We start from the raw sequence: 22,102 nt of genomic DNA, 5'->3' as shown, positions 1-22,102 counted from the left end.
TTAACTTTGTGTGTGTAATGATGGAAGTATTCTCTCCTTGTACCTTACATGCAAACTCAGGGCTATTAATCCGTGCAGTCTGCTAATGATATGTTTTGAATGTTTCATTTGTGTTTTTCACTATGGAAATTTACACTTCAGCATTTAGTCATAGAGGCTATTTTCTGTACTGCCTTAGTCAAAATATTGATTTGCATTTAGGTAGCATGACTGAGAACCTTGCATAATGTATTCACAGTGCCACTGTTAAACTCCTATTCCTTTGCATGTTCTTTTAAATTTGTTCATGTTTACATTTGTAATATAGTCAGTTTTAGAGTAACAATCAAAATAATTGTGTCCTCCAAGATGCATATTGAAAAACAAGTTTGTGCTAATTTAGTGTGGGTGGAAGTAAATATATAAACAGCCTATAAACTAAAAAGCCTGAACTGGACATTTGTGCTAAAAAAAACCCTATGTTTTAAACTGAGCTAACAATTAATTTTGTTAACTAAATGTAAAATTTTACATTTTAATGGAATGTGATCTAATTAATTTACTTACTTTTATTTACCAAGTATATTTATAAATTTCAGTGGCATTTTACTTTTATCGCTTCATGTTTATGAGGGCCAAGAATAATTGTTTTGAGTGTAGTAGCTAGCTTACTAATAAGAGACTAGAAACTGAGGACGTACAGTACAACTCCATATCTTAAAAATCACATTCTTTGTTGCGCCATCCATTAGTTTGCACTAAAGCTTATGTGTGTTACACGTGTCTGGAGTATGCAAGTCCTTAATCCAGTCGTTGATTATTTCCATTATTTCCGAAATGTTTGTGAATATTCCAGTGTGGATACGTGTTGTATTACTTATAATACAGAGGGATATGTAGAGTCTGTTAAGTTTCAACTTGGAGAGATAAAAAAGCAGACACACCAAAAGGAAAGTAAGGAGGTAAGCCTTGTTTTAAGATTTCCACAAGGTTAGAGATAGGCAGATATGCGTTACAATAAATGTCAAGTCTCCTAAAAACAACTCTGCTTTTTAAAAAAAAAAAAAAGTATGGGTTGTGAATTTTAAATTATGAAATGTTTCTATTCATATATCAAGTAAAAACAAAGAAAAGGAAAGAAAAACACAACTCGGCTGAAAACAGCCTGCAGTGATATTGTCAAGAATCACAGTTTATAAATCAGACACAGGCATTACTAACAGAGAAAGCAAACGTATTTACACGTGTAGTATATCAAAAAAAGAAGCCAGTTATTTAAAAGAGAAGCACAAAATGTGTACGTGTCTATCAACAAGGTGATAAGAGCAGCCTTGGGAATGCTGAACTGATGATTGTATTTGTCATTGTGTCATTTGTTTTCCTCCCACTTTTCCCTATAAAATTGACCTGCTGCTGTGCTTCATCATGTTCTGAGACAGTGGTAAGAGTAGAGAAGATCTTGATTTGTTGAAAAGAAAAATTAAACAATCTGTACATTAGTGACAACCATGCAACCACAAAAATAGAAATGCACTTTGTTCTCTGAAACAATTCAACTTTGATCAGAGGTCAGTTAAAAAAATTGAACTTTTCACTAGGCTAGAGTCTAAAGCACTGAGGCAACTGTGTGATTTTCAGCGGACATTTACTGACATGAATAGCTTATTAACATTTTTATACCTCAATGATACCAAAAATCATGATTGTTGCTATTTAATCATTTTCTATGCTTATGTTAGGTCAACAAATTTTTGGTGTCTGTAATAAATGGAAATATGGCTTCTTTTTGTAAATTGCAGTTTGACAATTACCTGTATATAAAAAAAAATGCAGCCAATTCAAGAAAAAAACCATTTAGTTTATGGCAAATACAGAAGCGTTTCAAAAAAAGTGATGGGAGAGTGTCAGTCCTTTTTTATAGGCGAGTCAAACGGTATAAAAACTGGTCACCATTCAGCTGCCTGGCTTCACTGTTTCACTGCAACACAATTGTTGGTTGAAATAACAAAGCATCTTCTGCTTCTTTGTCACGAATCAACATTATATGACATATATGACATTATTTGACTATCCTACAGAGATTGTTTCAACTATATTAAAGTCAAAAGACAAATCCCAGTCAGTCAGCGTGCATAGCGTCTCTTGAATTTGGCAAAAGTAAGTATTCCCAAACTTTTCACATTGGAGGAACAGTCCCCGCTGTCATTATATTGTCAGCAGGGACTTTGTTGTTGTTATCATTCAGAATGGCATGGATTGAGAAGAGAAAAATTGTTGAATTTATCTCAATTTGCACACTGAGGATGAGAGACCAGTGGGTCCCAGAGGATGACTGGCAAAAGAGGTTGAAGGTGTCGTGATTCACATCTCTGTGTCAGCCACGGGGGTCTGGGTGGCAGAGTGTCCATTGGTAGTGGGAGTAGCGTTGGTCCCATTTTCTGGAGGAGACTCTCCATTGACAGTGGGCTTATCAACTTGCTCCTGGGGCAGGGGTGCAACAGACACCAGTGTATTGGCCTGGTTCTCCTCATCAACCTGAAAAGACTCGGCCTAAGAGAGAGCACAGAACCAAGACTTCATTTCATAACTTATTCTGGATTAGAAGAGCTTTAACACAGGCCAGCTACATTTTAACATACAAGCCACATGGTGTGTAATTGAAAATCGATTTGTTTTTGTGGGAGTTGTTTAAATAAGCACACTCTCAGTTAATGTCTTAGGGTGTGTGCTTTTTCCTTGCAGTTTCCACACATACTTGCTTTATTATTTTTCTTGGCAAAAACAAAGTTTGAAAGTGCGATGGTTTTTACTCTGTCAGTGAGAAGTTTGTGGCCATGACTGATTCTCACAACAGATCTTGATTAAAAAAGCACAGCATCAACAAGCTGTTACACCAGCAATCACATGGATGTACCACCATACGTAATGTACGTGATGTTCTTTAGACAAAAAATTAAACCATCTGTATCCCCCAGGCAAGAGGCTGAAGCAGAAACAAGAGAAAGCACCACCTTAGCTTGCTTACTCTATTAAGTCAGGAATTGACTGTAAGATAATAACACATGTGATCTCAGATCCATATGTACTGTTTTTTTCTGGAAAATTTACAGTCACTGTGTACTTTGGTTAGATCAGGTCAAAGGTTAATTTCAGCTATTTACTCTTAAAAAAACAACCCAGAAGGTCGGTATAACTGTTATAATTTACTTCATTGCTGCTTTTAAAACACAGCACCCACAGTGGCCATCATGTGAAAAGCAACTATTAAAAATAAGGGATTTTTGGCAATAAATCTACCCACCAGTCTGACTCCTTTTGAGTTCTTGCGGTGCATCTTGAGGTAATAACCAGCTACCAGCAGTGCAGCCAGCAACAGGCCAGTCAGCAACAAGGAAACCAGTACCAACTTTGAGTTCTTTCCCCAGCGAGGAACAGCCTCCTTCACATCAGTCTGATTATAAAAATGTGTACAAAGTAACATTAGTTGAGTGTTCAGTCATAATTACAGCACTTGTAGAAAACCAGAAAAAAAGATCACTATAGAAACTGAAATGGGCCCCATGAAGGAGTTATGTTTTTAATACCTATATTTTTTTACTTGGAGAAAAAGATCTTCATTATCCAGTGACCGTGCCTTGAGAGACTTTGGGGGAAAACAGCTCCACTCTTTCTGGAAATGTATGCATAGTTGCTGCAATATATTTCCTGGCTTCAAAGCAGTGTCAAAAAAGATGCCAGTAAGCAGATAGACAGCATAATGAAAAATGAAATGTGTCAGAAAGAGGGAATTGCTTATAAGGTTGTTCAGTATATGTTGGAACAGGGAGGGAACTGTAGAGTATGACAAATGCAGTGAAACAGATGGGTGTAACAGGCACACCCATAACCAAATATTGTTCCCTAGGTATTAGAAAAAAATGTTTTGCTGCTGACAAGTGGATTGTTTGTGGGGTTTGACACCAAGTGTCAGCCTGATGCCTTTGAAAAAGTCTCCAAACTCTTTTCGTATTTCGTATTTTTCCCATGAGTAGCTTCCTGTCGAGTTTGATTATGAGTCAACTTTTAGTGGCTCTTTGGTGCCCTCGTGCTATTGCATAGGTTTGAATCTTTATCTATCTAATGATTATGACACAAAGACAAAAACAAAAGGTAATTGGCACTGAAACTACATCCAAATTATATGACTATACTGACACTTGTGCAATATAGTGCACTAGGTGGGACTTTACCTTGTCTTTTATGTTGTCGTTGTTGAACTTGTTAGCCATGCCTGTAACATCATCTGTAAATACACAAATGTTGGTGTTTTTACTGTCACAAGGTAGACATAACCAGAGGGTGCTATATTGTTGGACAAGATCATTTTTGCTTTAAAAATTTATTGGTGATTTTTAATGTTTAAGGCAATAAAGAAGATGACATTAATGCAGATTTTGCAGGAATTATAACTCCTGCCAGCCAAAACATAAAAAGCTTATTATAGGCTTCAACACTGAATATCAAATTTCAAACTGAGCTTATTAAAATATTGGTACTGACCTTCAACATATTTCCCAGACACAAGGATTTCATCGGAGTTGTTTTCCTGATAGATCTCTAGTTTACAGTCCTCACTACACAGCTCTTGTAGAACGCTTTGAATTTTCACTTTAGATTCCTCCTACAAACAAGACAACAAATAAAAGGTAATTAGCACTGAAACGGTTTTCACATGTCAAAATCTAGAATAAACGTGAAATTCATTGCTAATACCAAATCATTAGCTCCCTTCAAAATCACAGCTCCAAACCTTCAGTATCACCTTTAATCTTTCTCTCATTCCCTAATCCCTTCACGCTCAGTTTCATTTCTCTTTGTCTTTAATCCAGTCAGGGCTATCACAATTCTGTGTGCTACCTTTTCATGTAATCTGATCCAAACAACAGACTCTACCACACCGTAGCAGCCCTTTATCTCAGTTCAAAAAGGAACAGATGGCAGGACACAGTAACAGACAGCCAGGGAATGTGCACGCTTATCTGATAATTCAATTTTTATTTCAGTTTCCCTGCAGTGGCACCAGAATGGTTCAGTTCCATAAATGAATGCACTGCACTAGATAAGCCTTTCAATTACATATTTAGCTGGATAGCCAAGACCTTATTTTGCAGGTCCATCACTGTGTTATATGCAGTGTCTCATATCAGGAACTTCGCATGCCATTACTGAAATACTTTACTCTTTAAATAACGCAAGGGTAAACGCCTATATACCCTACTCTGTTTCAGTCCCTCCCTGTGAGCAAGGTTTACTCTCTGATCTGAAGCACGGTTCATTTCAGATCTCGGTTTCATCCTGTTTATAACCATAGCAGCATAAACTGTACTGCTCAGTTGTGATAAACTTTACATGAACCATTGTTGTTGTTTAATTTGCTCTAGATTAGAGCAAAATTGTTCCTCTGAAATGACAGTGAAAAACAGAAATCCTTGGTAAATGTCTTTGACTGGTGGCACAAGAACCCCCGATGTTATTCTGCTGGTTACAGTATATTCTACAAGGCATTTGCTGCTCAGGCTACATGAGAGCTGTAGCTAACTGAAACCATATCTAGTGAGTTCAGACCTCCACATAGCTTTGTAGACCTCAAAGCTGTTATGCTTAGACACTGGAGAATGTATACTTCTAAACACAAACACACCCACACACACACCCACAGTACTGCCTGAGGTCTCTTTACATTATTCATTTTACAGTAGCGGTGAGCTTCCCATCATGCTCCCACTCCCTCTGCACTCATAGCACCATACATCCCCTGGATTACATACAGCAGAAATATTTTTGGACATTTCCTGGGCAGCGTTTTTCTCTAGCTTCACTGAGATGTAACAGTTACTGCCTTCAAAATGAGGAAAAATTTCCTGCTGAGCTCATGTTCGCCTGATTGCCAGTGGGAATGGCAACTAAACCAATCCGGGGAATATTTTTCTCTCTAGTGCAGTTGGTTGTTTGTGTGAGCACAGGATGAAATGTATGCAGGAATATTTTAAGATTCTTTGTTTTACTCTCGGCTATTTCCGTCTTATTACCTGTATGATTTTGTATATTTTTCTTCCTGCTACGTCTTCCAAACATTTTCATTGTACACCGAATATGAGAATAAGAAACAGAACTTACACAGTTGGAGGATGCCTTGAGTTTCAGACTGACAGCACTTCTGTCTTCGATAACCTCTTTGCTCACGCATCTGACATCATCCTTTGGCACCGGCTGTAAAAAGAGAGAAACCAAAACTCTTAACCTTGATGTGCCCTTCTTACCATTAACTGCAGCATGGCACCAGCCCAATGTAGCCAGTTCCTCTAACCAGTGTTTATACACAGAATTCGATTTAGTGTTGAATTCCTTTGTTGCCCTTTCTAATAATTGTATCATACTTTGATCCTACGTAAAACAATCATCTTAATTCCTATGGCACATTCAAAAACACAATATCTGTAAGTTATTTAAATTAAATCCACTAAACATGAAACAATATGAAACACATAAACAATGGAAATTTACAAAATAGAATAGAATTAAATTTAACTTCATACAATGCAATAAGGAATTCAATATCTTACGCATGTTGGGTGTCCTGTCATCTCTCTGTTTTTAGGTTAATGTCATTCAAGTGCCTAAAAAGTGAAGTATTAATGCGCTCCTCTGCTAAGCTACTTTTTAAGCTACTTAAAAACATCCTTTTTTTTAATGATTAAACTGTTATTGATTTTCTATCATTTGCTGATTTCCCTTACACCGAGTCCAAATAACATTATGTCTTAATTGCAAACATGTTTGATGCTCCCAGAACAAGGAAAAAAAATCTAAGTCACACTTTTAGGATTGAGCTCAAATATTCAGAGATGAAAATTTGTATCAGTTTTTGCTGCAGGGATGACATTTTTGAGTTGATGAACAAATGCAAAGGAAATGTATTTTGTATGAAATCCATCCTTATTTTCTTATGCAAAATCAGCTACCACTAATCCTTTTTCCACATCAGGAATCGTTTGCAAATAACGTCACGCCTGAGTATAATTTGCAACATTTGAAAATTTGATGTAAAACCAGGTGTCCCTCAATGTTCTATGCTTATGCAGCTATATGTTATTCTAAAGTGAGTATTTAAAGTAGACGTCTTCAAATAAGAAGTAAAATGATTTGTTTTGTCCTTTTTTTTTTGTTTTAAATCACATTTACTTGTTTCTATTCAACAACATGCTTTTCTCGGTCTACTCTTCCAGATAAACTTCAAACTAGCAACATTGCGTTATGTTATGACAGCCTGTGCAGTCTTACCTTTGGTTTATTGTTAGGTCCGTCACCTCTTGAAGGTGCTGGAGTATCTGATTCCAGAATTTCCGTGTGTACCACAAATTCTGTTGCACCAAATGCCTTCTGTGTAGCTTCAGTTTGACTGTAATCATTGTCTCCCGGCATCTGTGTAGTTGTAGCTGCTGTAGCCGCTTGAGTTCCTTGTTTATCAGTAGGATATACCAACTTTTGACCTTGTGAATCATCGTTTGCTGAAAATATAATTCAGTTGACATGGTTAATATGGTAAATAGCCATACAATACACACAGTTTCGATTCCAGGCGTTTGCGTAAAAAAGGTGGCAATTTACTTATTATTAAGTATTGCAGTTTGGTTTGAAGTGTGTGTAGACAAATGAGTGGGCTATGGTTTTAGAAAATTGCGTGAGGTTATATGCAGTTCATTCTGAAAAATGATGACATTATTTCAGCTACAGCAATCCATTCAGCCCAGGGGCTTAGGTACACTTTAAATGAACTCTATTAAGTATGTGTCTGTTCGTAGGGACACTGCAGCCCTGTGTTTACAGGTCTAAGATTTTACATTTGTTCTGATAATACCTGTATTCATATAAGAATTGTCAGGACAACTTGGTATTCTTTTGCGTAGATTGTGACTCAAATAAAGTACTCTGTTCTTTCTTCACATAAGTGAGTCCATTTGTCACACACACAAATAAATCTGTACAACAAACCTCAATAAAAGGTATTATTATTATGTAATGTATAGTGTTTCTTACCAGGAAATTGTGATGGCTTTGGGACCATGTCTCCACGTACTATCGACGATCCCACAGCCGCCGCTGTTTCTTGTTTCATAGGTGCGTCTGTCTGCGCCATGACTCCTGCTGTTAAATCAGAATGTATGTTAAGTATAGGAAAGAATCTTTCAAGGGTTTGTTTTTCATTCAGTTACACGGAAGAAACATGACTTATTGAGTCAGTTGTCCATCATTTTAATTTACCTATGCAGGTGTGATAAGAAAGTAGGTCAGAGCTGTTACCTCTGGTGGCAAATTTAGCCATCGGAGGTAACAGCTTGTAGCATGGATGGAGAATGGTTTTTAAAAGTGTGCTAGCTTAATGTCAGTTATTATCTTAATGCCTGGACTCGATGAGAGCTCTTCAGTGTTCTCACAGTATTATTTCTTCATGTCCCTCGAGGCCTCTGGAGTGATGGAAGATTAGGTAACAGATCGTAGTGCAGTAAATAACTAAAGTCTCAGATCCACGGATCACATCACAAAGTCATTTACTCTGAAATACAATCTTTTTCGCTTCAAGGTTTTAAAAAAGATCCTACGTTTGCAGTCACTTATTTTTGTTTAGACACAAATGGAATGTACAAAATAGTTTCCTGAACTGTATTAATTTGGGTTTCTATCAACCTGTTAAATGCCCTGACTGAATGTGCTGCTGAAAGACACCAGGCAGTGATGCCACAGCTTTTTCCAAATTATAGAATTATGTAATAGGTTACGGCACAGTTGTTCATTTTTCAGGAGACGTGTGACTTTAGGAAAAACATCTTTGATTAATTTCAAAACCTGTAATAACCTGGATTGCTCTAAAGACACATTTGATTTTTGTGTTCGTTTGCTGCTATGCTGCTGCACTCTGCAGTCACTGACTCGAGCTCTTTATTGTGTTTTTGTTAGGGGTAGGATCTAAAAGTCCATACAGGGTACGCAGTGTTCATTCTATTTTACCCAGCTCTCCCTCTCTCTGTCTAACAACAACAGCATTACCTCACACTCAAAACATTCCCATAATACCGTTCTTCTGCAGATCTCATTACTTCTACACTCTTACTAAGTCATTCCTTATTGTCCCATATTAAGTTTGTGATTGATTTCAGGTTTCAGGTTTGCAGTTGCTCTGTACTGCCCCCTCTTGACCTACATTGACTTCATTTTTGTTTGTGCATACTGTATACAGCTGTTACACATTACGTAGATGAACATTAGATTTCTGTGTAAATTTAAGCTGACATTTTACAGCAAACAAAAATTATAAATGGTATATTTAATGCTTACCAATTAGTTGAATTCCTAGTATGGACATATATTCATATTGTAGTTTTCTATTCTTATATAACTCACAGCACCTTACACTACAAGGCACTTTTAACTTTTACATAAATAGTCATACAGTTTTTACTTTCTGTTCATTAAGCCAGAGTAGGAAACTACTTTTGTACTTGGATACTTTGGCATGGAGAGCATACAAACTCTCTCCACAGACAATATTTAACAATAGAAGGTCACTAGAAAAAGTTGCATTTCCTGCAAAAATGCAGTGTAGTGGAATCTACGGTGGCCCTGAAGTGCAAATCACACTAACAAATTGCTAAACACAACAACAAAATTGAGAGGCCCTGATTTGTTGGTGTGATTTGCACTTCAGGGCCACCGTAGGAATCTGCTGTAAACAGTTGAAGAAGCAGAACTTTCTGCTGAAAAGAGGTGAAGAAGTGGAATTTGTGCTGAAAAGAGGTGAAGAAGTGGAATTTGTGCTGAAAAGCGGTGAAAAAGCTGGAATTTGTGCTGAAAAGCGGTGAAAAAAACTTACTGCATTCACACAATAAACTATTTAAAAATCACTGGCATCTTTGTGCCATGCTGTTTTCTAATACTTAGGACCCATTACCAAATGCTGTACTTCCTCCTGGGCTTTTGCAGCAACAACCTTCAGTCGCTCTTTGTTTGGGAGTCACGCTTCCCTCCACTTTTTCTTTGATGAATGAAAAACATCTTCTTTTGGGCTGAGATCAGGTGACTGATTTGACCATTGAAGAATATCTCTTTTCATTGCCTCGAGAAACTCTTGCTTTGCTTTTGCTGTCATTTTGGCTCGTCATCCATTTACACTGTGAAATGCTGCCTGATCAGTTTTGCAGGATTTGGCTGAATCTGAGCAGAGTGTATATCCCTGTACACTCGATCAGCAGTCACATCATCAGTAATCAGTTTATTAGCACAGTTCCACATGCCCGTGCTATAACATTGCCTCCACCGTGTTTGATAGATGATGTGGTAATCTTCGGATTACATGCTGTTCCTTACCCTCTCAATACTTTTCTCTTCCCATCATTTCTGGTAAAAGTTGATCTTGGTTTTTTAGAACTGTGCAGCCTCTTTTAAATTTAGACAAATTCTAATCTTGCCTTCATATTTCTGACATGTATCCTTCTCCAAATACTTATAGACCTAATTGTAGTTTAGACTAAATATTGTTGGAACATTTGAATAACCTACACAAGATGTGATTTATTATTTATTTTATTTTCAATATTTTTCTCACATTCTAATTTTTATTGGTTGTTGTGTCATAACTCATCTTTGTTTTCAGGTTGCTTCAGCTTTTCTTGGAGTCATCTCTCTGTCACAAGCTGGGGTCTTCATATATGGGACACATGTGTTTACACACTGGTGACACTGTGACACATTTCCACCAACTTCATAACCCATTGTGACACGCAGGTGCCACAAGTCTAGTGTAAACATTGTGTGTGCTTATAGCTAACAGGTGGGATGGTAATCTCTAAGGAGTTCCTTTGGCATGATTAGTGTCAGCAACTGTCTATTGCAGCTGTCATGTGAGATCTGTTTTGCACTTTGTCATTGTTTTTAATTGCTTTAGAAAACACATAACAGTTAGTGATCTTTTCTGCATCTACATAAAAATTAACAGTAAATTTATCATGTGAAAGTTGCAAATATGAATCCTCTGTTTGACTTCACTCTGTATCTCTAGTTTACTTTCAGAGCAGGGACCATCTTCCCTTGTTAAACCTGTCTTTGAGATCCTTTTCCAGCCTGCGGCCTACAGCTGCCCTCCCTCCAGTCCCTCCATGTCTGGGTGGTCTGTCTGTTTATTTTAATGGAAAGGAGGAGGTTTAGTATGGGTGAGATGGTAAGGCATAAATTAGGTTTTCTCATACAAACGTGACATACAGGCTAAAGCTGAAATGTGTTGTTTCAGCTCTGAGGTCATTTTCTGTACTGCATTGACAATTAAAACCCAGTCAATTGTGCTGTAAAACAAAAGTCTAAAGATGTACACTGTGGCTGATTGCTATGTTTAGTCCTCCGTAACAGTCTGGCCTTTGAAGCAGACTCTGCTGGACGCTGGGGAGATGTTGTGGTGAATGAAAACGATAACATTAGCAATATTTTAACATATTTGCTGGATAAAATTCAACTATAATAATGAAGCAAGACCATCTCAAGCACATGTTTATAATTGGCTGCAACACTTTTATAAAGCAAAACATGCGTGTTTTAGCTTGAGGCGAAATAACACAGGGCCTTCTGCAACTCTGCCAACATTGCCAGTAAATCCTGTCCAGCTCTCTGACCAGCCATCACTCATTACACGCAAACAAGTTTTCCTGACAGACCAGAAACCAGATGGAATGAAACCTCTGCAATATAATTACCTCTTATGATCAACATTTACAAAAACATTTGGATCTGAATTTGATCGCATTGTTTTTACCTAACAGTGCTGCTTTTTTGGTAGATTCTTTTTACACTTGCCGTCTGCTTTGGTTATTGGTTTAGAGGCAAGTCTGTTATTTAAAGGTAGATTGTAGCCTTGGCCTTTGTGCTGTAATCGATACAGTGGTGTTATATCCGTATTTTAACAGATTTTCTAACAGCATGACCTTTGAACTCACCACCACCTCACCTCTCTTTACCTTTCACACATTCATTTAAACTACAACTAAATTGGACTTTTAACTGGGTTTACTGAATTCTTATGGTATGGTATGTTTTTTGTCTTTCTGTGTTTAATGTCTAGAAAGGTCAAGATATCAGTCATCAGCCGTGGGTCTAGCTATCACTGCACAAACAAGGCAACTGTAACTGTTGTAATAAACTTAGATTCCATATGTTATTTAGCGTAGGCCCTGACTTCATTGCCCTCTTAAAGATTTTCCCATCAGATTGCGCTGAGTAAAGTCTGCAGTCTGGATATGCTAACGCACCCCCCCCCATCTCTTGGGACTCTGGATGAAGGAATGTGGCAGGCTTTGGAAGGAGACGAGCCCTCGGTTCCACGCCCTGCTCCCTCCCAACCCTCTGTCTCTCTTCACCCTCTCCCAGTCACGCACAGCTAATCCCAGGCATCCAGCGAGATGAGATTTAACTTCAACCTTCACACCTCCCACAGCATAACATTGCGTAAAGCAGTTTAATTTCTTTCACGATGTTCCAGAAAGTTTGCAAAGATTGCGTCATGGTGTACTGTACATAGGGTGACCAGATGTGTGACCCAAAGACTTTCCCCCCCGCTTTCCTCCCACATTGTGAGACTGGGTCCCGCATTTTGATTGTTTCTAGTTAAGCCAAGGTTCAATAAGAGACGCGCTGATTAAGGCATGTTATTGGTACTGAAATTCCTAAATGGTCACAAGCAGACAAAAGAAATGTAACAAATGTTGCAACAGAAAAAAGGGAATAATGAAATAATACAAATAATATTGGATATGACTATTAAAAAAAAGTATTTTAATTTTCTTTTTATTGTACTTATTTTACGAGGGAGCTGCAAACACTTTGATTTGGCAGATTTTTTTTTCATTGATGACCTTCCTGATGCATCGTTCAAGGGATCTGTTCTTCTGTATTGACAGGTTTTCATGTAAATTGTCAAAATGCACCCATGTAACTGCAACCACTCTGCATGCTTCACTGTATGTATATGTGAAGCATGAGCCAGCTGTTAGATGCTTTCAGTGATCTAGCTTTACAAGCCTTTGGCCTCCGGTCCCACCCTGGCTTCCATAAAGTCCTGTGATACATGATCACGAGGGGAGAAAATATAGCATTGTGTGCCCGTGACCTCTGGCCTCTGCCTGCTTCTACTGATGAGAACCCTGTAACGTGTAATTGGGCTTAGTGAGGTGATAATGGTCTACACACATCAGTTAACCACCATGTTAAAGTCCCAGTGACCGAAGCTCCACTAGCCCCCGCTGCCACAAAACATTTCAATAGCTTTAATTCACAGTTTGTTTGTTTTTTTTATGGGAAACCAAAAAAATATGTTTGTATATATGTATAGAAATGTGTTGTTTTTGATGCTAAACGCCAACACCCTCAACACACACACTGTAAACACTCAAAAATCACAATCATACTATATATACTTGAAATAGGCTCTTGTCAGCAGGACAGGGATGTCTTGTGCAGTGGTGAGTGAATGGAAGCTGTGGAACAGAGTAGCAGGATAGATCCATAATGAATGCCATAACATCCCACATGCTGTTTGATCAGCACTGCGTCAACAGCATGCAATGTATAAACATATAAATTAGTTGCAAAACCAAAATCTTTTATGGAGTAATATTCAAAAAAGACTTTAAAAACAAAATTCTGCAGGCATTCTACAATTCTACACATATTTGAATCGCTGCAGTATAGTATAAAAGAATCCCTAAAATAATTTCTTTTTAAAATAATTAATGCCCAAACTTGGAAGAAAGCTTATTTTATGGCCATTAAGTGGAATTTGTCTTCATCTGAGTCTATCTCGATTTCAGGCAGGATTACAGAATGACAAAAACAGCATTCATTGATGTATTCATAGTGTTGTTTTCTTAAGGGATGTTTTCATAATTTAGTATCAGAGTTTGTTAAGCATACACTATGGAATGTGACATTGGAGCAGAGTCCCGTAGGGTTAAACATGCTCTGCAACTCTACCCTCTTTGAAACAACAGTCTGTTGACCCCTACTATCTTGACCCTCCCCACCCCCTACTGCACCCTCTCTGCACCCCCTACTCTGTCATTTCTGTCACGCCAATTAATAGCAGAAGCCAGGCCATTCTTCTCTCATGGCAGCAAACCAACTGAATCTCATGGTTTCAATCAGGCCGGTGAAGCAGAATCTACCTCACCCAATGCTGCCCAGCTGTAACATTCACCCAGCCCAACCCTGAAGCCACTGCAGCTTCTTATCAAGAGTGTGATGCCTGTTTCTAGGGACCACAATCAGGAAACATGACATCTGTTTTCAATTGCAAGCAATATATCACTCCCCAACCCCTCTCACAGACTCACACACCCACAGTCACTCTCTCAGTTGCCCGCTAAAGTTTCACTGCCTAGTGCGTTTATGAAATGAGCCTGTCTGGATTGAGTGTGTGCAGGTAGATCCTGTTACAGTCAAAGCTGTATTATCAGTATTTCAGTTGTACCACAACATATATAATGAATATCTTGAAGTTGAATCTTAAAGTCTTCTCTTTTTAATGCACTCCAATAAAAGTAACAGTTAGAATGTTAATATTTATTAACTCCAAGGATAACACAATGAACTCATTCCATCCATCCATTTTCTTAATCATTTATGCACCTCAGGGTTACGGGGAGCTGGAGATGATCTCAGCTGTCATTCTGTGAGAGGCCAGTGTACCTTGGACAGTTGGCTAGCCTATCGTTATCACAGAGAAATTACCAATCACTTACACTCACATTCACATCCATAGCCAATTTAGAATCAGCAGTTAACCTGTGAACTCTGGGAAAAAGTTGGGAGTACTTGGAGAGACCCCACCCTCAGTTTCACTCATAATGAGAGAACACCAGACATGCAGGGGAAACATGAAAGTGCCACAAAGAAAGGCCCCAGCCTTGATTTAAACCCAGGACCTTCTGGCTGTGAAGGAAATAGAGTAGGTACATGAAATATATTTGTAGTTTGTTTATGCAGTGATAATTTTCCTCAGTCCTTGCTTCTCTGGTACTCCCTTTTATGTAATTTGTAGATCAGAGCAAATGCTTGGACCTCCTGGTTGTTTTTATAAAGCCGCATTTTCGGCTATACCATGTGAATGTACATTCACTGTTATTACACACACAGTAAACCCAAAAGTACAAAGGCTGGAAACACTTCAAAGCCAACACTGCTGAGAGGACAGTGGAAAACAGTCTACTCTTATTAGTAATGGATAAAGGAAAACACAATGGCAAGCAAACGAGAATGGTATATATGTTAAGTGCGTGTATGTAGTGTGTGTTTGTGTGTATGTATCAGCATGTTTACTTGTCACCGCTGGCTCACTTGACACTGAGGTTTGAGATATTCTGTGCTGTGTTTCTAAAAATGAAATGAACAATCTGTTGCTGACATTTTTCTAATTCTTTTTGCTACATCTCGGACTTTAGTGATTCTTCAAATCAGCTCACAATGAAGTCAACTTAAACTGTTTCATGAAAAATCAACTCATTGTCTGGGTAACATGCTTGTTCACAACATCTGTATGTCTACTCTCATTTCATCAGAGTTATATAGTAAACCCATCTTAATTTTATATATAGATAACTGCAATGCTCACATCTCCTTGGTTGGAAAGGCAATTCAGGAATAGGGATCGTTGCCTACGTTTGTAAACTTGATTCTGTGGTTGAAATATGCTTAAGCTTAAGTGGTCTGTTTTTCATTTGTACTATAAAATCTGTTATCTTCTTTATTGCTATTCATCTTTATTTGGCATGCCCATTTGGCCCAGATACAGTGTCAGATGCTTTGAGCTGCTTTGAATTAGCAATTCTCATCAGAACACTCTTTTTCTTATCCAACTGGAGAATAAGAGTTTGTATCCCTCCAGATCTGAATCGATAGCCCACTGTTGGTTGAAACTATATGGGTGCAGTTTTATTTTGCAAAGCCGATGCAGCTGCCTCCCTTTGCTGATGACCTCAATCCCATAAGTTCTACATGCCATAAACGGGACATGAGGTTTGAATTAAGTCCCCCAGTGTGTGATTCATTTGCAGCCACAACAGAGGGCACTCAAGATGATAGTAAAGCATGAGCCAAAGAGCTTGAACGAGAGCTGTTTTTGTTGTTTTGAACTTTCCTATGCCACTATTGAATCTTAATATACATTTTCTTCTGCGCATATCCTATCTTTTATTTTTGTCTTTTTCTTTTCCTGTCACCAAATGTCTGTTTACTGGTATAAAGTAGGGCTGCCACGATTAGTCGACTAGTCACGATCACGTCGACTATCAAAATCGTCGACGACTGATTTAATAGTCGACCCGCGTCGTTTGAAGCTTTGTAAGATCCCAAAAGACGCAGGAATAAGTAGTAGGATTTAAGAGTGTAATAACGGACTGAAACAGAAGATGGCAGCACTGCATGTACAAGGATGCCAGCTGCCGTTAAACCCCGAAGAAGAAGAAGCTGTGTCCCAGAATTCATAGCGCAGCCCAGCTCAGTTTCCAACAATGGTGGCAGCTAGTTAGTTTTAATATTACTCTTATTATTCTTTCTGGGTCACAAAATAAACGTTTAACATATTTTCAGGCGAGAATGTAGCTGTGTAAACCTCAAATATCTGCTCAGTTTATCAAGACACATATTTTCAAAAGCGCTCTGACGTTTTCGGAGACGTCTGTTACCCACCAGCTCGATAGCTAGCCGGGGGCAAGGCTCACTAGAGCCCGTGAGAACACCGGACTCTGGGCAAATCGTTTTCAAACCCACCGCCGTCTTTCGCTACTCAGGCTAAACATATACAAATCCCTCAGATAACTTAAAAATTTTATTGTTTGGCTTTTTTTTTAGTATTTTATTTGTTCCTGAGTAAATCGGTTTGGCTGAGATTAAAGTTATAGTTTTTACACAGCTGAATAAACGTCAAGCAGACAACTGATTATCAGAAGTGTGAGATGCTTGAGAATATACTCTGGTGTCCTGTTATATTTTAGATATCAAGGAGTTTATTAAACTTCACCGAAACAATCTGCAAATTTCATTAAAATTTAATAAACTATCATCTTGTCTTTATTTTTAGTTAGCACATACCGTAAACACTTAAAGCTGTAAGCTAATGATAGTTATATAAGAGCAGATGCATGCTGGTGCAATGGATGCATGATCTGATTAGTCTACTAATCGCAAAAATAATCGGTGACTAGTCGACTATCAAAATAATAGTTTGTGGCAGCCTAGTATAAAGCTACAGATAGGAATTCTATTCAAAACTGGTTTCAAATGAATTTAAAACATTTGCCACATTTAAATTTAGCTAGTGTAGGAACTAAACTTTAGAATAAGTCCTGCGGTGTGAAAAATATGGTGACATCATCACACAAACATGAGTTCCAACTGTCTGTGGAAGTTGAACATCCTGATATATCCCCGATGGCTCCCCAAATCTGTTGCTACTTCACCACAGCCTTTTTTTGAAATGCACATTAACATGCAAACCCCACACCCTTCTTCCACGCACGCTTCAACTGGCCTCACGTTACAACCAGCTAAATATAAATACACATTTCTCAAAGTCCTTGAAAATCATGGGAACCAGTGCTGTAGAAAAGGAAACATAACACCAGTGGAATGCCCATAAATAGTTCTGTTGTACTGTAGAGTGCAATACAGAAAAATTAACTAGATAATACTTAAAAACTGTTTGGCTGTATACTCAAAAGTTCAAAATAGAGATTTTAACTTGAAATATCAATTCAAACTTCACTGTACCTCCTCATAATTTAAAAAAATCACTCTCTAAAAAAAATCCCTTTGTTTGCCTGGGCAAACTACAAAGTAACCCTTTTCTGAGAAATATGTTGGGGAAAACAAATCTTTATCAACTGCTTTTACAATGTATATAGATCTATTTTATGTTGGAGACAGTTAGGATTCCTGGGAATCAAAGGGTTGTAGGGTTAAAACCTGGATTCAACTCAAAGACCATTCAAACAAACGCTGCTCCACCCCAACCCCACCCTTACAGTTCACTCGAATTCAGCAGATGAGCATGCGATCTTAGAATTTGTATTCTTTGCATTTAGTATTTAGTAACTTACCATTTAAAAATGAAATGATGAGGAGCAAAGCAAAAGGCGGCATTATGCAGGGCCTGTGTGTTCTCTGTGCGGAGGATGCTGCCATTCTTGTCCTGAGCGGACACACGTCCAACGGGTGTGAGTAAAAAGAGAGGGAAAGAAGACGAGAAGCTGGTTGAGCCAAGGCACTTTAGGGTTTCCTCTTACCCAGAGCAGGATGGTGTGGATAAAGCCCCACTTGTGTTCTGTCAGTTTTTATATAGCCACCCCCCTTTCTGCTTCACTAAGGCCCAGCCCTACACCCCGTCTTCCACTTTAACCCTTCATCTGTGCCCCCACCCTTCTAGCAGGCAAAAGGAAGGCAGACATAGGAAAAGTGAGTAATGAGATCTTGTTGGGGTGTTGTGTGTTTTTTTTAAAAACCCTCTGCATTCTTTAAATGCCTCTCGATGTTTAGATTATATGTGCATTAAAAAAAGTGGTTCAGTGCTTGAGATATCCTTTATAGCAGTGCTGTATTGTGTGAAGTGTTTTGGTGATCACTGTTCATTATTTCATCCATTCTCTGACTGGGCAACAATGTCTGTTTGAACTGTGAACCCTGTCTGGACGGGAGCATTAATCCATTCACAATAAAAGGTGATAGCTCACAATAAGCTGTGACATTCAAGTCCTTAATAGGCTTAAAGAAATAGGCCGTGGAGCAGAATATCATACTCGAAACAAAGGTGCAATCCACTGTTATGTTAATAGCATTAATCCATTTCAGTGGCCTGCAGTCCTCACTACTCTGCAAGGCCATCAATCAATGCGAGTCTTGCCAGTAGTTGAGACACCACAGGATACGCTTAAACCTTTCACACTTCCACAAAGTCCTGAAAGCATCTAGCCCCCCTGCAATTTGAGGCTCTTTGCTTTACTTTTGTTTGCTTTCATGCTAGCTCTACTCATGCTCTGTGTGAATTGCACATCTGGAAACACTGGTGAAGGTATGCTAAATGAGTTGTTAAAAAAAAGACCCACCCTAAGGCCAAGAGAAATGAGCAACAATAGTAAGTCGAGGAAATTCACATTCTCAAGGAACAGTCTTGTAACTTGATACCAGCAATGCCCAAATCTCCCTTGTTCCTGTTTTAGCCCATCCTTCCCCCAGTCATTGAATTTCCTTCCTGTAACACCCCCACCCTCTGCAGACCTCTATCAAACATTGAGCTCAAACAGTGGGATGCTGAGGTGGGCAATTGGCTCCTTACTGTGAGCCCAAGATGAGCTTTTGGTGAAAACCTCAAGAAAGAAAGCAGTGGTATACCGATGGCCACAGCTGTAAGCCATCAGTCATGCCACCCCAGTAAAATATTAATTACACTGTTAGCTAGTTAAGTATTTCTTCAACTTGAGTCCTAATGAATCACAACTTGAGTAGTCAATGACAAGGAACAGATTTTACATTTTCCCCTCCACAAATCACAACAGGAACAAAATTATAGTTTTTCTTGCCCATTGTATATGTTTTCTTCTGTAACGTTTTATCCAATAAAGTTGACCTATTTCCAGTCATTTAAAGTCCTACATTTTATACTTTGTCTGTCATAGGGAGTTTATTCCCAGTTCAAAAATAATCCTTGCATTTTACGCAGGGCTTGGTGCAGCCCCTCAGTTTATCAGCTGTTTAATAAAACCAGTTTTAGCGTCTCGCTGTTAATGCTCTTCTCTAACGTTCTTCAGTTTGAGAAGCTGCACCTTTCAAACAAAAGGTTTAAACAGATGATTGTTGGGGTTGCTGTTCTCTCTGACATTGTAGTTATCTAATAGTAGAAAAACACTTTGGCATGTAGCATTTAGAGCTCTATACACCAAGCTTTTGGCTCACAAGGATTACTTGTTGATCTAATTGCTAGAATCTTTGGATAAAGCAAAGCCTATAGGAAATGTCCAGGGTTCAGAGAAACTAATTTATAGTTTTTCTGAACCGTGTGTGTGTGTGTGTGTGTGTGTGTGTCAGTCTTGGTTGTAAGCGCATTTTCAGATGTCATATTCAAGTTTTTGCTTTTTAGTTGTATAAATCATGTGCATACGCCTCGGAGCATGTGTGTTAAATGCTCTCTGAAATGTATGATGCACTGTCTCATGGGCAGAAATACTTTGCTTGTAGTTTCTCACAGTGAATCCCCTGTAGATATACCCTGTACTTTAAAGACCACAAAAATCTCAAGCTGTTGCAAACCATTTTGTAAAAATGTGTTGTTTTTTTCATTTGTATGCATTCTTTTCATTTCTATTTTTCTCATTTTATTCAGTCAACACACACTTGCGTTCACATATACTCACCTCCTTTTGCAATCAAACACAGTAAAAGAAAGCATGTTTGTCTTTTAGGCATATGTTAGACTAAATCATTGTTGGTAGTTAATTTCTCTTTTGTTAATGGTGTTTGTGCTGAGGAAGGTACATTAACCTGAATTGAACCTGCGTCAGAATTTCACTTCTTTAAGGTGTTTCAGAGGCGTCAGTGGCGTTTTATCCATGCAAACTTGCTTGGTTGTTAATTGAATGGCTTTGATCACTGAGGCTAGTCTGGTGAATCAGATGAGTACTTTAAGCGGCAGATCCTCTTTACTTACTAGAGATCATATTAGAAGGATATTACCTGGATTATATTCTCAGAAGACGTGCTTCTGAGATTATAAGAAAGCCTCTTTTAGCCTCTTTAAAAAGACAGAAGCTTTCTTTATAGTTTTGTTTAAAATGCGAATCTCAATGGTTGACTACTAGGAATGTTTATTTTATTTTGTCTGAGAGCACAAGAACGCAGGGTGTCCACACGCAGTGGCTTATTTGTGTGAGCTCAGGCAGAGTTCTGAGCAGGAAGCTGTAAAATGGCAACTCACCTAATGTTTTGGGAAACACATTTTTTCCACCCATACATAATTACCAGCTCAATTTAGGAGATTAGTAGTTCTGTTCTGACTTTAGTCACAGAAACAGCTGAAAAGCAATTAACACACTTTGTAAAATGAATTAAAGGATTTATTGTAAAACAAAACAAAATACTGTGTTCTTATTTTAATTTAAATTTATTTATTTGTACAAACATGCAGTAACACACAGCCACAAAAACACATACTATGTAATGCAGATTTTATGGCACTTTGAAAATGTGAGCTATAAAACCAGCTTGGCTACCTAGGAGGGAGTCTGTCTTGAAGTGATTTCATGAGTGCAGGAGAGAGGGAAGCTGAGAAGGAGGGAAAACTTTGGGAGGAGCAGAAGTGGGTGGAGATTTTGTTTCAAACTCCAGCAAATTTGGACTGTTACCTCTCTATGCTGAGCAACGAGAGCCGTGCAGACAAATAACAAAAACAGTGTCACTCTTCCCAAAATGAAATATGCTTTCATTCGGGGCATTTCAGGGATGCATCCATGTGGCTGGGCTCAGTATTTCAGAAACTGCTCATCTGCTGGGATTTTCCCCTCTCTAAACTCTAGAGTTTAAAGAGAATGGTTTGAAAAAGAGAAAATATCCAGTAAGTGGCAGTTCTCCGGGCAAAAATGCTTTGTTGATGTTAGATGAGAATGGCCAGGCTGCTTCAAAGTGATAGACGGGCAACAGAAACTTAAATAGCCACTTGTTCCAACTGAGGTATGCACCTCAGTTCGATCCTTGAAAGAGATGCAACAGTGGAAGACCACACTGGCTGTCACTGCAGCTAAGACCTGGAAACTTAGGCTAAAGTGTGCAGGGTCTAGTCTGGAGTTTTCAAATATAATGCAAGTTGTTTAATTTTTTTTTTTGTTAACTGTCGATAAAAAAAGTTACATCCTTACATTCTATAAAATTAGCTGAAATATATTGTCACATAATTACTAGTTAACAATAACAGAAACTGTAACCTATCCTATCTTGATGTGAACACACATTCAGTCTTTTTTTTGTTAACATGTATGAATACAAAGCCAACAAAAAACAAAGTTAA

General features: G+C 38.3%; 1 protein-coding gene across 1 annotated transcript; it reads right to left on the bottom strand.

Moving 5' to 3' along the window:
* Positions 1–1,153: 1,153 nt before the first annotated feature.
* On the bottom strand, positions 1,154–18,363 carry LOC146670403 (uncharacterized). Its single transcript, XM_085407295.1, has 8 exons — positions 18,150–18,363; positions 8,056–8,163; positions 7,300–7,526; positions 6,136–6,228; positions 4,519–4,639; positions 4,209–4,261; positions 3,281–3,430; positions 1,154–2,529 (listed from the first exon to the last, which is right to left on the bottom strand). The coding sequence occupies exons 1-8, from the start codon at positions 18,232–18,234 to the stop codon at positions 2,341–2,343; spliced, it is 1,026 nt and encodes a 341-aa protein (XP_085263421.1). The 5' UTR covers positions 18,235–18,363; the 3' UTR covers positions 1,154–2,340.
* Positions 18,364–22,102: the final 3,739 nt, after the last annotated feature.

Source organism: Rhamphochromis longiceps, linkage group LG5, assembly GCF_057381845.1.
Source record: "Rhamphochromis longiceps isolate RC_006_pf linkage group LG5, R_longiceps_female_GT1.1, whole genome shotgun sequence".
In the NCBI taxonomy this organism is placed as follows: Eukaryota; Metazoa; Chordata; class Actinopteri; order Cichliformes; family Cichlidae; genus Rhamphochromis; species Rhamphochromis longiceps.
This window is presented reverse-complemented; position numbering and strand designations above follow the sequence as displayed.

Excerpts from the sequence above, each read along its gene's own strand:
- LOC146670403 (XM_085407295.1), bottom strand. The coding sequence starts at position 18,234 with ATGGCAGCATCCTCCGCACAGAGAACACACAGGCCCTGCATAATGCCG. Across the intron at positions 6,229-7,299 it reads GACCTAACAATAAACCAAAG|CCGGTGCCAAAGGATGATGT; the intron begins GTAAGACTGCAC and ends CTCTTTTTACAG. Across the intron at positions 4,262-4,518 it reads GTCTGGGAAATATGTTGAAG|ATGATGTTACAGGCATGGCT; the intron begins GTCAGTACCAAT and ends GTGTATTTACAG.